The sequence below is a fragment of the Apteryx mantelli genome, chromosome 18 (genome assembly GCF_036417845.1).
Source record: "Apteryx mantelli isolate bAptMan1 chromosome 18, bAptMan1.hap1, whole genome shotgun sequence".
Taxonomy (NCBI): Eukaryota; Metazoa; Chordata; class Aves; order Apterygiformes; family Apterygidae; genus Apteryx; species Apteryx mantelli.
In genome coordinates this window covers 7,943,025-7,959,441 of record NC_089995.1, presented here as the reverse complement: position 1 = coordinate 7,959,441, position 16,417 = coordinate 7,943,025, and the positions used below count along the sequence as shown (strand labels likewise).

The following is a 16,417-nucleotide window of genomic DNA, read 5'->3' as shown; positions in this document are numbered from 1 at the left end:
GTCTCCAGAGCTGTGATGTGCAATATCTCCCCTTCTAGGGAGCAAGGAAGGGCCTGTCCTGCCTCTGCCTGCTAGTGAGAGCTGAAGGTGCCAGGTCTTTCATGGAGCAGGCGATGGGCAGCTTTCAACCCCAGGTGCACGAGACCAGCATCTGCTGGTGGCTCTTCTCGCGCTGCTTCCCTCTTTGAGGGTTGGTCTTTCATACACAATGGGTCCGTGGGCTTGCTCTCTCCTCCTTGTTGCTAATTTATGGCAGGCTGTTAACTCCTGGTCTGCTACCCTTGCTAATAGTCACAGTGGTGAGCAGAGCGGCTGGGAACACAGACGGGAACATGTGTGCGTCCTACAGGCATCTGTTGACGCTTAAGGAGGTTGTTTAACCAAGTTGGGCAAAACCACTGACACTTGCGATCCTTTTCCTTTTTTGCAATCGTTAATTGCGATCCTTTTCTCTCCCTCTGAAAGCTGCTGTGCACGTGGCTGCCTCGCACCGCGATGCCTGGCAGTGTGTGCTCCTCTCGCAGGGCCCTGGCGCTCTGACTCGTTCTTGCGCAGCCCCAGGGCGCTCAGTTCGGTAGGCCAACTGGGAGAATGGGGGATCCTGGATCTCCAGCTAGTGAAACGCCACCTTTTCAGGCATGTGGACGAGCTCTTATCCCCCATTCAGGAGCTTTCTATGTGAACTCTGTTTTGCACCATAGCTGTGAAATCTGGACCCAGGTGCTGACTCATGGGGAATCGCCATCTTTCGGCAGCCCCCCAGTACAATCCATGCAGTGACATCCCATGTGAAGCTGCCTCCCACCTTGGGTACCAGAAATAGCATCTTTCCAGCCCGCTTGTGGGAGCCAAGCAGGGTGGGAGGTAGTCACCCCAACAGGCACAACCCCCTCCCCGGCCGTCCTCTGCGGGCACGGCAGAGCAGGGTGAACCTGCCGTTTCTGGGCTTCCACGCTGCCGCATCACCTCCAAGGGGAATGAAGTGAGTGATCATGGTCTCCAGAGCCCGATCGCCCCCCTGCACGGTGCACCCACACTCCTGCTTTCCGAACAGCTGCCTCCCACCCAGAGGGGCTCAGCCCAGATACAGTGACCTGTTGCAGGAATCACTGTGCAAAGAGCCAGCCTGCTCCTGGCTGTAAGGGACTGTCTTTACTAACCTATTGACCCTGCCCCAAACCAGCCGACTCGCTGTACGAACACAGACACTCCAAGCTGCTGTGAAACAGAAAAACAGCTTCCAAAGTGGGTCACTGAGATCTTTAATAAAATATACAGTATGCATCCCATGCATAGATAGAAAATTAATTTACATGCTCTTTTAATTCTTTGCATAATACTTTTAATTAATACATGTAATTTAGTTTTCACATTTTAATACATTTTGCTACTGGAATATTTATGGAGAGAAGGGGAACCTCCTTCCTTTATTCAAGTAACAGTGCAGCCGGAGCTGGTCCAGCGCAGATGATGAGAGCTCGCCGGTCACGACTCGCAGTAAGAATGAGTGCAGGTTGGACCACAAAACGTCAATACTGGAAGACTCAATGACGCTAGGAGTGTGAGCACCGTCCCATCGCACACTGCTGTTCCCTGGGGACCTTCTCCCTGTGTCGTACTTGGGTTCAAAATGCTGGGCCTGCATAGCTGTTGGCTTGTTGTCTTTTCCTCCCCATGGCCAGCAGATTGCTACGGGCAGAGCCCTCTGACTCGCCGACCGCTGCAGCCCCACGCTGTGCCCAGGCAGGCAGCCAGGACAGCCGGATGCAAACACAACGGTCCAGGTGGCTGTGGCCATCTTGTAGCCGTCAAAATATTTTCAAGCTCATTAAGTAATTGCGGGGTGCACATTTGTTCTGCTAAAACCAGGTATCACTTGATGTATTTCTCTGTGCACAGAGAGAACCAGGGATCAAGGAGAAGCTCCATAAGGGAATGAACACGGTGCTGGGAGCAGCTCTGAATGTGCTCAGCCTGGCCACGGATCCAGCTGGGAACGGGCAGCCAGATGCTGCCCAGGAGCCCTGGCTCTCCAGGCCCTGGCTGCCGTCTGAAGGGCATGGGGTGACCTCCCTACCCCGCCGCAAGATGCTCAGGCCTTACGGTGCCAGGACCCACAGTGCGGTCGGCGCTGGGGGAGCAAAGTGCTCTGCGGGCAGAGCTGCCCCCCCTGCCCTGCCCCGCTCTCCAGCAGATGCAGTGCAGGTCAGTGTCGGGGTTTCGGTAGGGACCGTGCAGGCACGGCGTTTCCTCTCTTGCAGAAGGAGGACGCACAGCTCGGCACCCAAAGGGTGGGATAAACATGCTGGCCTGCCACGAGGCCGGGCAGCGGGGCCTCCCCGCCTCCTTGAAGTGCTTCGGCCCTGCTTGGCCCCAAGGCAGAAAGACATGAGCCAGCAGAGCAAACCTGGGCTGGGGTCTGCAGCAAGGGGGACCAGGGCGCACGCCAAATCCGGCTGGGTTTGTTCGCTGGGCATAACTCGCTGGCACAGGGCAGTGGCAGAGGCAGTTCCTCTGTGCCCAGCAGTGTCCCTGCCGTGTCTGCTCCCTGACTGTCCTTTGCGGGGACTTGGTACCTCCTCTGCGGCGACATGGGACGGAGCTGCTCTGCTGCACTTTGAGGGGCAGAGAGAAGCTGCCCCTCTGAAACGATCGGTGCCCCCTCGGCTCAGTGCCCGAGGAGGCACTGCTGGGGGTCCCGTGGGGCGACGGGCTGTAGGAAGAGCCCCAGCAGGGCTGGCTGAGCCCTGCTTCCCACCCCTCCGGTCTCCAGCCTTGATCCCCTTCGGCTGCTCCTGCCTCAAAGGACAGCAGCCCTTTCGCCTGGCCATCACCAGGAGAGGTTGGTGGCCCATTCACACTGACGGGATCTGGTTCCCTGGCTGTGCTGCACACCCCAGCATGGGGTGACCTGCCAACCCATGAGCGTGCTGCTGGCCTGGGCGTCCCGCGCTGTCTCAGGAGGGGGATGGATGGGACCAGGGACTCCCTGCCCTCTGTGCAGACACCCGCATCTCCTACGACTTGAGAGGCTCAGCACAACCTTCACGTACAGATCCTGGAGCCCAGGCCAGCAGCCCCGGCTGCTCTGCGCTGTTCCCAGCCCCTTGCCGCAGGGTATGGGGAAGGGGGACAGGAAGGGAGCGGTTGAAACCCAGCTCTTTTGATAAAGGCTCTTGCAGTGGAGAAACCAAACAGCTGTTGGCCCATGCCGACCGCAACAGCCAGGCCTGATCCTGCTGGCTGGCACCCACCAGGGGAGGGACAAGAGGGTGATGCCAGGGATGGGTGGGCAGAGGATGAGGTGGAGGGTCCTGCACCAGTGTCAGCAAGGACGGGCTCAATACACTGACTAGGGGAGGTCAGGTCTAGTCAATCCTGCTGCAGGGGATGAGGAAAGTGGGATTTGCCCTAGTTGGACACCACATCTCATCCCTTACAACCTCATTTTCTACCTTCCCCTTTTTCCCATTGCCTGCTGGGGAGCTAAACCATCTGAGGCCTTTGCCAGCTGAGGGCTTGAGGGTAGGAAGAGGTTGAGACTAGAGTTTATACCAAGCTGGCTCAAGATCTGCAAGGGCAGCCAGAGTGGTTTGAGGGATTGTCTCACCCTTACTGCTTTGGAAACCTCCATTGCCAACAGGCTGCTGCACGGACTTCATGCCTTTGAGGAGGACTGAGTGAGAGGAGTTTTTTAACCTTACTCTAGATGATACAAAACTTTCAGGGTAGAGGAAAATCACCCTTCACTCAGCCAGGGTAGTGCCTGATCTGGAGGCACTGGGGCCTTGTTCAAAGACTCCTTGCGTCTGTATTTCTTTTTTTCTCACTCACTCCTTTTCTGCCTCCAAGGCAGTGAGTATGTCTTGTGCCCTGGCCTCAGTTTGCAGGTCCCGGGGGAGCATGGTCAGCATGGCCCTCACTGGCGAAAGGCTGAGCGATGTCCAAACAGACACAGTTGCTGCTTCCCACCTCCCTGGGTGTTGGAAACAGCTGGTGCCTGATGGACATCTCCTTTGACCCCTTCCGTCCTTTGCATGGGGGGTGGATTAAGCCAGATACGGTGTAGTGGGCTAAGGAGGCAAGACAGCTAGTTGGAGAACCTGGCCACCACAGGTCCACTTTTGTGTTAGCTGATGGCTTCTTGGTGCTGTCCTTGTGCAACAGCAGTGTCGTGTACAAGCGCTGCCGGGGCTTCAGCTCTTGCTGCACTCACAGTGAGCAAGCTGTTATGAAAGAAAGGTCATACCATGTGAACCAAGTCCTCTGCACCTCCCGGCGCCATGGTGCTGCCGTCAGCTCCGGCTCCGGGGTTCAAGGAGCGGGGAGGATGCCCTTCGTCAGACCATGGCGGTCTGGGCTGCCTCTGCCCAGGGAGGTTTCGCTCAGGGCCTCTGAGTCTTGGTTCTGGCTGGAGGAGTTCTCCAGGTCCTCAGGATCTTTCTTCTCGCTGTTCCTCACGGCAGCCTCCAGGGCCTTCTGCTTGCGGTAGAAGTGGGAAAACTTGTTGAAGATGATGGTGATGGGCAATGCCACAACCAGGATCCCACCCAAAATGCAGCCTGAAGCTGCCAGCTTGCCAGCCACAGTGACGGGCACCACGTCGCCGTATCCCACGGTCGTCATGCTGACCGTCCCCCACCACCAGCAGGCCGGGATAGTGTCGAAGCCGACGTCTTCCTCCTTCTCTGCTGTGTAGGCCACGCCGGAGAAGACGGACACCCCCACAGCCAAGTAGAGCAGCAGGATCCCCACTTCCCTGTAGCTGTGCTGAAAGGCAAAGCAGAGGGACGGTCATCTGGAGCCAATGTGCCACCGTTGGGGCCAGGAAACCAGGCTGCCACAGCACAAATGTAAAGCAGCCCTCCCTACACGTGGTACCTCGATGGTCCCTTGTGCCTTTACCCAGCTCTGCCCCAAGATCTCCTAGAAACATGGTGCACAGTCTGTTCCCTCTTACCCAGCCCAGCATCCTGCAGCACCATCACGCTCCTGTCTGTCCTGGGACAGAAGGGGGAATTTGAGGGGAGACGCAGAGCTGGCTTGAGCAGGGAGTTTGGCTGCAGAAGGCTGGGGGTCGTTGTAGATGTCTACAGAAAGCAGTGCTGTGTCCCCAGCCAGCTCCTGAGCCGGTGCTGCTCTCCCCTCCGCTGAGAGGGCCCCAGGCTGTCCCGTCACCCAGGGTGCCGAGGCGCACTGCTTTGGGGGTCTCCCTGGGCCTCTGCACCCCAGTGGCACCAGCGACCGCTGCTGCAGCGTGTGCCTGTCTGCCGCGTGCAGCAGCTTCTTGTGTCCGGCACCCGCAGAGCAGCACGGAGCTGGGAGGTGGCCTCGTGTCGACCCCATGCCCAGCCTTGCCTAGCTCACATTCGACGGAGCCGCACGCCTCCCAGGGCGTCCCTGGTGAGGGCCACGAGCGATCGCCCCCCGCAGATCGATACCTGCCACTCGTCCGCCGCACGGCGGGGAACGCGTGCTCGGGAGAGCTGGGCGCGAAGGAGGCGATGTCCCCGGTGTTGGAGGAGGAGGAGGATGGGCAGAGCCTTCATCGGAGAAGTTTTGTGGCCCTCGGGCGCCGGGCTGCGACCCATGCTCGTCGCGCCCTCGCGCAGGCTGTCCCCAGCCCTGCCGGCACACGTGGCGTGGGGCGCACGGTCGCGCTGCTCTGGTGCTCCCCCTGCTCCCCGCTGCCGTCGTGCGAATGCAGCCGCCGCGTTGAGCCGCCCGCACAGCGGGAATTGCCGGGCTTTGGGAACCACCGCAGGCGTGGGGTGGTCACGGCGGGGGACGCGCAGCCCCGGTGCAGCGGCGGGGAGGAGAGCGCAGCGGGACGGAGGAGCGTCTCCCCCGGCTGAGCCGCGTCCACGCGCTGCGGGCACTGCTGGCGGTGCCCCCCAGCACCCGGCGGCAGGTGGCTGGGACACGGCTGGCGCTGCCCACGGGCTCCAAACCCTCACGGGCTCTGCGCTGGCGGCCCAGCGACCCGGCGGGCTGTCACGCCACGGGGACGCCCCTGCAGCGGTGGCACTGCCGCTTGGCCACCTGGCAGGGGCAACCCATCAGATGGGGAGAGCAGCCCCAACCACACGTGTGGGGCACGGGCCACCGGGCAGCTGCCGGTTCGTGGGCAGGGAGTACGCGTCAGAGTGGAAGGGACAGCGGTGCAGCGGTAACACCTGGAAGTCAAACCGCAGAGCGGCGCAGGGGGCGAGACACCCGGATCGGAGCGAGAGCAGGACCGAGATGGGGCCAGGCGGAGCAGCGGGGGGACGCCTCTGCGGATGGACCCTCGTGCTGACCCGGCGGACACGGGGTGATCGGCGTGCTGCGCGTGACCCCCACCTGGAGCACGTGGGACGGCCCCGGCAATCGGCCTTTCCCTGTCACCTCCTCCTAGCAGCCGTTTCTCCACCCTCTTTACGTGGCCTGCAAGGAAGAGACAGTCCCGGGAGGGGAAGGAGCCCTGGGCTTCCCAGCAAAGCTTCCCAGCGCGAGCGCCTTTCCCCTGGCCTCCAACACTGCCGCTAACCTGATCTTGGCTAATAACGTTTAGACACATTTTCCTTTTATCTTGGCAGGTCCCCAGGAACCATCTAATAGGCAGCCTCTAAGTGAAGTGATTTGTATTTTCTCGAGCCACCAGCGATGTGCGAGCAGGGAGAGGATGTGCGTCCTTGCTGGAGGCTCAGCTCAAGCTGTAACCTGTGTTTTAGCCCAAAGTCCCCTGCTGTCCCCACAAGGCCCTGGCTTGCTTGGCTGAGGGTTGCTCAGCTCAGCTCTCGCGAAGGCTTTGCCCAAGCTGAGCTGTGCTGCTCCGCGGGGAAGGCAGCCAAGCGCCCAGGTCCCTCCCATACTGGGACACCATCTACTAGTCCCCATAGCCAGGGTCCATCTAACCCTGACCCCCCCAGGGTCCTGCCTTAGCAGGTCCCCCAGTTTGGCTGCAGGTGCTGGAGGACTCCGAGCAGCTCAGAGCTAAGGAGATCCCAGCACCGCTGTGTGTCCAGGGGCCCTGGATGGGTTTGCTGCTTCACACGGGAGGGCAGGGAGACGTGTCCTTTGCTGGAGAGCTGGGCTGCTGGCACAGCCCCATGCCTGCTGTCCTGCCGTCCTGCTGTCCTGCCCTCTGCCCTGCCCTGGCCAGGAGCCGGCTGGGTGCTGAGTCTGCAACCAGCAGCCCCCCGTCCTTCACCTCGGGGCCCATGGGTGCAGGAGCAGCCAAGCCAGCTGCAGTGGTTTCTGCTGCCAGCCCCTTTCCCAGCTCGCGGCATGCTGGGGTGCGGCAGCCATGGCCCACTGATGGCCTCACCCCATGGGGATGAGCACCGCGGCAGGAAACCCCCTGAGCTGGGCCAGATCCTCTGCAGATCACTTTGAATGCGGCCCCCTGCTCTCCTCCGTACACGGGATGCTCTTCAGACAAGCTCTTTTCCTGGCTCTGCACAGCCCCCTCGCCGTGCCTTCAGTGCCCTTTTTCTGTAGCTTTTAATTGCTGGCATTTCTTTGTCAGCACTAGAAGGAGGCTGAGCACACACGTATAGCTGGGGTTATCTGTCCACCAGGCTGGTCGAGGCTATCTTCCCTTGCAGGGAGACAGGAGGAAGCACAGTTCACCCCCACCCGCTCCCAAATTCAAGATTTCCTTTTCCTACTCAGCTGTGTGCCAGGGAGAGATGCTGTTGTGGCCCCAGCTCAAATGTCTCCCAAATGCACAGAGCAGGTCTAGCAACAGCGCAACAACAACAACACCATGCGATTCACCCCAGCCAGTCGCCCAAGGAGCCCCAGAGCATGTCCCCAGGGCATCAATCCCACTGCATGCCAGTGGCAATCCCATATACATCTCCTAATCTGAGCCTCACAGGAAAAGGCTTGGGTAAACTCTCAATTCCTTGCGTCTGATGCAGGAAACTGCCAGCCAGAAATGCTTGTTGTCTCTCCCCTGACGTTCCCTGTCCTGCAAGTGTCTTTGCTCCGGGAACTCGGAGGGTGCTGATCCCAGACGGGCCCTTTCCTGGCCACCTCCCCTCCTGTTGCTCATCCTGGCTACGGGCTGCCGCTCTCCCGCATTGCGGCAACACACCGCAGCTGGGCTGGGGCTGCACAAGCCCTCCCGGCCCCTCGTGCCCGTCTGCCCAGGCCCAGCTCGACTCGGGAGGCGCCAGCCGGGCAGCGGATTCCCCCCAGACCAGTGCCACCACCTGCACCCTGATGAGCTCCGCGAGAGATCACCAGTGGGCGGCCGAGGAAGGACAAACTGATCGATCCACAACGAACGATGAGCGAGTGGGGACTGGTTCCTGGGGGAAGAGGTTTTTTTTCTTACGGAAACTTCTGTTTCTGAGATAATTGCATTTCCCTTCAGGTTTTGTTGCTTCTCCATGGGAGACTCAGAGCAAAACACACTGTTCAGCCTCAGAGCTAACCTGAATCGAAGCAGCCCCGGCCATCAAATCAGTCTGAAATGCTTTGTTTTGGGACCCGTTAAACAGCTTGGGGTGGCTGAGCTGCAGCTGGGTCTCAGCACCCCATCTCCACTGGGTGCTACAGGCCCTGGGCTTACGGCCATGCACCCGTCCCACCGAGCCCAAATCCAAGGGGATCTGGGAACCCAAACACCATGGGAGAGGGAGCCCGGGTGAGCTACGAGACACCCAAACTGCACCTGCCATGTGGATCTGGCAGAGGCTGCAGCGGGACAGACAAATGTCTAAACACGCTGTGAAGCTCCTTTAAGAGTCTGTGTCTCCTCTGTTTTCAAACTGAAATATTTTTGTTGAAATTTTCCTTCTGATATTTTTCATTTTTGAGCAAAATATAAGCACATGTCGAATGACTGGGGGGAAAAAACTTGTGGGCAAATGGGGCAGGCAGCAGGTGAAGCTGGGAAGGTGATTGATGGAGGACAAGTTGGGACTGGTCAGACCATCATAGGCCAGCTTTGGCGATGGGGCCAAAATCAGCACCCAGATCCTGTCCCTTCCACGTGTCCTGCAAGATATGTGCCAAGAGCTCTGCAGTGCAGCAGAGATGGAGATGGGTTAAAATCAAAATGATACTGAAATGATGAATGAACTGGTGATTTCTGAGCCCAGAAATGTTCAGAGAGACAGAGACATGGGGGAGGCAGGGAGGAGGGCTGTGAAGCCAAAGGAGATGACAGGATAGACCCTGAAGGAGAAGCCCTGCCCTGCTGAATGCCCCGGAGGCCAGCTGCTGTCTTGAAAGGCGATTAGCTCTACCATACTGTCTGGGACTGATGGTAACCATCTGGTGTTGTATCACGGGAAGAGGAACCAGGCTGGACAGGTAGGAGCACTGAGCAGAGGGAGCTGGGGTTTCATCTAGCCAAGTGTTTGCTGGCTATGTCCTTCCTGTTGGCCTTCTTGGAGGGTATCTCCCAGGATTTGTCCCATATGGGGCTGGGAGCAGAGTTACAGGCAACCACCAAGTGAACCCTACCTGAAAGCATGCTCTTAAAGCCTCGCACACTGAGAGGAGCATCTACCACAGCCCAGCGGGGACTGCAAGCCCCCACATTTTCTAGCAAGTTCAGACTAACCACCAGCAAGTGCTAAAGGAATCCCAGTGCTGCTGATCTGGCGTGAGCCAGCGTGTCAGGTTTTCCACCCGGGAATGGTCCTGTTGCAGTTCAGTTATTTTTTGATTGTCGCAATGGAATTTCTTGGATGTTTTTGTGCAGTGATCTGCTGACTTGTGCTTCATGTTTTGGGGTGAGGAAATCAGAGCTCTGATTTCAGTCTCCTAATAGCCAAGGAATGCTTTATGGGAGACCATATAATGACTAAACGAAATAACATTTGAGAAAATCAAACAGCAAAAGATGTGGGGAAAAGAACTTCCGTGGTCAAGACAAGAAATAAAGAAGGTGGATTTGCAGCAGGGAGCAAGAAATAATACCCTTCTCCTCCACCGTCACCAGTGGCCGCAAATGCCCTATAGCAAATCCAAGTGAGGTCCTCAAGGAGGACAGACAGCTCAAAGTCACTGAGTTTCAAGTATGTATCAGCTGGCCATAAAAGACTTGCTCCTGGCTGGAGCTTAACAAGCACGTCCATAGGTCCCAGACTGGGAGCAGCAGAGCCAGATAACCTTATGCATTTTTAAAGAGTATCCGTTATGTCCCTGGGACGTGTTGGAGGGTGAAGGGGAGGGGGAAGTCAAGCCGTTCGATAGCTCCTGCTGCTCTGATTTACAAACAGGGGCAGGGGCAGGGCTCGCGGCACACGAGAGGCTCCAGGAATCTCCTGGCTGATCTTCAGACACTGGCTGCTGCCTATTTGCAGCCATTTATCCTCAAAATGTGTGGTTTTCTCATTGATCCAGAGGTAGGCAGCCACAGTTCTGGTTCGGGTGGGCACATTGGCTCAGCAAGCAGCCGTCTGCAGGGCAGTGACCCAAGCCAAGGACAGGCTCCTGTGAAACAGCCACCCCAATGCTGGCCCAGCACTTGGGGCTCCCTCCTACACAAGGTCTAGGGCTGCTTTGCAGCCTCCCAGTCAATAAGAGCCTTCAAGTTAGGGATTTTGATAGGTCATGCACGGGCTCCTTCCCCCCCCTGTGGAGTGTGCCAGACTTTTTCCTCCAATACAACAGAAGAAAAATGCAATGAAGGGGCCCAGTTTGAGCCCTAGGGTGCTGGCCAGAGATAACAGAGTGGGGACCAAGCTTGGAGATGGCAGGCAGACCCCAGTCTGGGGTGGCCGGTGCTGATGCAGCAAAGGCAGGGTGGCGTATCTGCTGTCTGGGGACATGCAGCTCTGGCTCTGCCGATTTATTTGTGTATTTAGGCCTCTACGGGAGCAAATAGTAACTTCTGTAGATCTCTGTTGGGGCCTAAATTACTCAATGCTTTACACCTATTGCCTGCTGGTGGGAAACAGGCATCAAACCTGTATCTGGGAAGTATAATAGCTATAACAGATGTCAGTGCACAGCAGGGAGGAAGAAGAGAGAGCAGCGCTGCACCGGCAGCCCCGCGAGGCTGGGAGCTGGAGCAGGAGCTGAGGTAGAAGAGCACCAGCGGGTGTCCAGGAAGCAATGCGGCTGGATGTGGTTTGCAACAAATCTATCCCCAAGGCTGCTTGTCCCCTGACAAGACTCTCATCAAATTAAATAGACCCTAGATCAAGCCCCAGGCAACTGGAAGACCATTCAGAGTTTACGATGCACAAATGGCAGAAATCCCTCTGCTAGCATCTTCGTGGCAGAATGATTACTCCACTTGCCACAGACCTCGCTCCCACTTCCTGCCTGTTAACAGGCTTTATTCCTCCACTGCTGCTTTATGCGCTTGCAGTAGGAAGTAAATTATGATTAACAAGATGTTGTAATTTATGAGCCCAGTAAATCACAATGCCAAGCTGCTGCGTCAGGTTTGTGTCTTCGCTCATCCCCATTTACAGCTGGCTCTGGAGTCCCCGAGAAGCGGCGCTTTCTATCACGTCACTGGGTGAATCAGCAGCTCAGCAAAGGGCAGAGCCAGGACACTTCTGGGTCCCCAGATCTCATCTGCTGCTTAATAACTTGCAAATGAGCCCATCAGTCCCTGCCCTGCTGCAGTGTGTCATCCACACTTAAATGGAGCACTGAAAGGGTTCAGGGAGCCTTTCCCACATGTACAATTTTATTTAAATTCTGCAAGCAGTTTTACATGGGTCTGTCATTTGCTAAATGCTCTTCCAAGGTGGATTTTCAGAAAGAAATAGGATGCAGGTAGGACTTCAGGCTTCTTTCTTTTCAAACAATACTCCCTGGCCCATGCTTGTAGCAGGCTTTGAGGATTTGGGGAGCTTTCCCACCTTTTCTAATGCCCTATGGGACTTCCAGGATAAGTGCTGGCCTGAGCTGGTCCTGCTTCACAGCAGAAGTCAGTAGAAGACCTTTCCTGCTGCCTGTCCTCCCCCAGCCGTACCCACAGGTTGTCCCAGTGGCTCACCTATGAGAGCTGCTCTAGCTCTGGCAATCAAGTCCTGCCAACCCCAGAACACCCCTTGCTGTCTTGAGCACTGTGCTGCAGCAGCATTGCCAGCTGTGGCTGGACCCACTTCCAGCCAGTGAAGATCCTTCACCCTTCCTGTAGGAGCAGCATCAGGCTGCGAAGCTGGCCTGTGCTGTGCCAGGCACTGAGCTGGCATGGGGAAAGTGTCCTTTTGGTTTAATTTCAAGCTCTGTTATGAAGATTGCTTTCCTCAGCTAGACCTGAAAGAAGGCGTACTGTTTGTTTGAAAGGGGAGGTATTTTGCATGAGCAGTGTTTGAAAATCAGTCTTCTGCCTTGAAAGTGGGGATCTGAGAGGAGTAACACAAGGGAGGGGATGAGTTTGCCCTGGTGATTTCCTCCCAGGCCAGCAGTGCTGCAAGCCAGCCCTGCTTGTGGCAGGGGCGTAAGGAGCAGGCAGGAACATGTGTTGCTCTGCAGCTGCTTGCCAGGCTCAAGGAGTTGCCTTAAGATTTCTCTGGACATGGTCGCCAAGAACAAGCGACAATTAAGGGCTGAATTTAAATGGTCTCTCTATCAAGATGTATATTCTGTGTGAGTGCAGTAAGATGTGGAAGTGAGGGAACAGTTTCATCCCCCCAGCTCTCCCCAGATACGTTAGTTCAGGTGCACATCACCTTCGACACAAAGGGGATGGAGAAGGGAACGACAGCATGAGAAAGCCGACAGCAGCCTGGTGCAGGGCACCACAGTCTGGCCCACGCTGGGGGCAGAACTGAAGTGAAGGTAGTTTGGGTCACAGCACCCAGGATGGCAAGTATTTCACAATAGCTTCACACTTTGGCTGTTGTCACAGCTGCTTTTCTTGGTCTGTCCCTGGAGGCTGAGATTGCTGGGCTGGGGAGGTGCTCGGGAGAGACGCAGTTTTGGTGCAAGACATGGAGGACTGAGGACCTCTTCTCACCAAACCTGCATGGGTGCCATCTCCTTGGTCCTTCATAGGGATCCTGGCACTGTCTCAGCATCTCCTCCTTTCGAGGACAGCATGGAGCTGGGAGCCAGCCCCCCCCCCCCCCCCCCGAGCCCTGCACACTGCATTTTCCCCAGGCTTTGCTAGGGGCATGCACCCTGCCTTGATCCAGTTGTCCCAGGCCCTGCTGTAGCAGGCCTGCTGCTAATCCCTTCCTTTTCTCTTGCCGCACTGCCCATGACCATGTGCCAGTCCCAACCTCATCCTATACCGGAGCCTCTGAGTGTCTGAGCTCCGCTGAGCCTGGATATCCATGTCTCCCCAGATGAGCAGACACCAAAGGTTGATGCTGGCCTTAGGCCAGCTAGCAGCATGCTCCTAGGAAGACTCCCCCTTCTCCAGATGGACTAGAGACAGGAGCAAGTGAACCTGGGGAGGCTGGTGGCCTCTGTGGCACACACCATGGTGTTGGCATGCTAAGCGCCTGCTGGCTAGCTTGGTCCCTGCTTAGCAGGTAGCTCGCAGTCCAGATAGTCACTGACCCATTTCTGGTGGGAAATCACCATCCACTCTGTGCACCACTGAGTCCATTCCAACACTGTGCCACAGCACCAGCATATCGTGGTGGGGAAGGGGTGCTTGATTCCGTGGCAGCACAAGTCCTGTATGAGGCAAGTCTACAAGCAGTGGTGAGAATTCCTGTTTGCTCTGAGTCTGGGCATAAAGAAGGCCAGTGCAGTACTCCTCATGCTAGCTTGGCTTAGCACACACAAACGATCAGCCCAGCCCAGCCCACCACCCCCAGCAAGCTCACCAGACACCACCCAGAGCTTGTGACTCAGTGGCAATGGATATCTCCATGTCCCCCTGCCATCCCAGAGGTCACTTTCTTGCCCAGACACTAAAGGAGTAGATAAGGAGATAGAGAGCTAGTTTACCTTCAAGGTGGCCCCCAGCGACCTCAGTCCAGTGGAGTGCCGAGCCAGCTTCAGCACCCGGAATATCCGCATGAGCCGAAACACCTGCACAACCTTGCCCAGGTTGCCCAGCTCCGAGTCGCTGCCCACGGTCACATCCACCAAGAGAGTGAAGTAGAACGGCAGCACTGAGACAATGTCAATCAGGTTCAGTGGGTGCTTGAAGAACTTCCTGGGGTTGGGTGAGAGCAGGAGGCGGGAAGACACTTCAAATGTGAACCAGGAGATGCAGAAGTACTCCAGTTTGTGCAGGATGGGTTCATCTAGCACATTGCCATTCTCGTCCACGTCCTGGTACTCAGGCATGCTGTGGATGCACATGGTCGCTATGGAAACCAGCACCACGCTGATGGACACGAAGCTGAAGAGTTTGCTGGGGATGGAGTAGCCCGGGTTCTCCATGGTGAGCCAAAGGCGTTTGCGCATGTTGCCACAGCGCAGCGTGCTGTAGCGCAGCAGGTCATGGTTGATATCGGATATCTCATCAGGAGAGGTGTCCACGCTGCTGACCTCACTCTCCTCGTCCCAGTTGTGGTGCCGGCTTTCCAGCTTGCGCTCGTGGTAGCGGTAGCTGCAGCAGGAATCCAGGAAGAACTCGTTGATGCCCCAGTACTCGATCTCCTGGCAGAAGGAGAAGACGCAGAGCTCCTCCATGACGTGCAGCTTCCCCGTCTGGTAGAAGTGGAGCACATAGAGGAAGAAGCCCGGGTTTCGGTCAAAGTAGAACTCCCTGGCACTCACATCGTAGTCATCGCAGAGCTGCAGGATGGACTCCTCCGAGTCACAGGAGAGCAAGCGCCCCAGACGGGTGTCGGGGAACTTGGAGAGGGCGCTGGAGCTGAGCCTTCTTCTCAGACCCCCCACGTTGATGTTGATAACGTCCTCCTCAAAGTCGGGACCCCAGTAATTTAAGGTCTTGTTGACCATGATCAGCAGAGCGGGTGCTGGTTCCACCTGCAGACAACACACAGCAGAGCTGGAGGGCCTCACACCTCTGGCGCTCCCCTCGCACTGGCCACGGCCACGCTGCTGGGGAAAGCCAGGGCCAAAAGCACCCAGGGGAAGGGAGGGGATTTTGTTTGCATTTTGAAAAGTGAGGACTGGGGAGAGGGGAGGGGAGAGAAGCAGCTGTGGGTGTTTTGTTCTTTGTTGCAGAAAGAAAAAAAAAACAGAAAGATTTTTACAGGTCAAAGTTTTCCCTGCCTTTTTTAACTCCTAAAGTTTCTTCTTTTGCAGACCACTAATGGATTAAGAACGACCATTTACTGCACCTCCAGCATCTTATCTACAGGGCTCTCCTTGTCTGAGCACATAATTAGTCACTGGAGAGAGGATTTATCTCCTAAAGAACCTCCCCCGTGGAACAAATAGATCCTGTGCTGCCCAGTGCTTGTCAAATCTGCCACAGAGCTTCATAGACTACCTACCTACACTGCTAATTAGACCTGGTGAAAAAGTCCTAGATGGTACCATGTACCCACTAGCAACGGCAGTTTTGCCAAATCAAAGTGTTTTCACAGAAGGTGTCAGTTTTAGGGAGAATTTCAGAGGAAGAAGTGTCAAAACACTTCATCTGGCTGCTTTGTTTCATCTTGTGTGTTCTATCATGTAAAATATTAAAATTATTTTTACAATATTGAAGCATAACAAAAACATGATTCAGAATCATTGATGACTGAATTAAAAAATTGTATGTTAGTAGGGAAGAAAAAAATTAAGGTTTTGATTTCTCGCCTGTTTCAGGATTGTAAAAGTATCAGGACGCTGGAGTTTTCCGTGCAGCACAAATTCCATTTTCCAGTGCAAAATAACCATAGCATCCAACAAAGTACTCACACACCTTAAAGCACATTTATCCATCTCAACAGGAGATTTAAAATAAAAAGGCAAATACTCCATTTGGGATCTTCTATCAGACTTCTTTACCTACTGTATTTGTTACAATGGCATTACTTCAAGCTACGCGGGCCCGTTTTCAGACGGGTGCAGAGGTGCCCGGTGCTGTGCGTGTTCGCAGGGAAACGCAGAAGCCCAGTGCCGCGCACCCACGGGGAGCCGGGCACCCACGAGCGATTCCCGATGATTTTCGGTAGCGGCAAGCGTGCTCCCTCGGGAAGCGCTGGGTGCCCCCGTAGCTGTCCCCGGCCCCGGGGCGCCCTTTGTCATCGGAAGAGGCACTGGATTGCTCTCCCAGTTCAGGAATTACATTTTTCCCCTGTGCATCAGCTACTTTGGAAAAAAAAAAAAACCACGCTATTTACATTGCTTTCACTTGCTCCTGAGCTCTACTGGTGCTTCCAGAGTCGCTGTTATTAATGACACGACTTCTGCACACGCTGAGCTTTTGCTTTAGTGGTTATTAAGGCATCTGTGCCCTCCAGACTAGTCGCTCTCCGTTCCCAAAGGCTTCCCTCGGTGGTTTTAATGAGCCGGCTTCTTATTAGAGAAACCCTTCACCTCTCCGGCTTGTGTCACCTGCTGAAGTTTTCCAGCTTTCAGGCGACAGAGG

General features: G+C 56.1%; 1 protein-coding gene across 1 annotated transcript; it reads right to left on the bottom strand.

Moving 5' to 3' along the window:
* Positions 1-1,259: 1,259 nt before the first annotated feature.
* On the bottom strand, positions 1,260-14,856 carry KCNS1 (potassium voltage-gated channel modifier subfamily S member 1). Its single transcript, XM_013961841.2, has 2 exons — positions 13,870-14,856; positions 1,260-4,770 (listed from the first exon to the last, which is right to left on the bottom strand). Exons 1-2 carry the CDS (start codon positions 14,833-14,835, stop codon positions 4,315-4,317), a joined length of 1,422 nt encoding a protein of 473 aa, XP_013817295.1. The 5' UTR covers positions 14,836-14,856; the 3' UTR covers positions 1,260-4,314.
* Between the last annotated feature and the right edge of the window lie 1,561 nt (positions 14,857-16,417).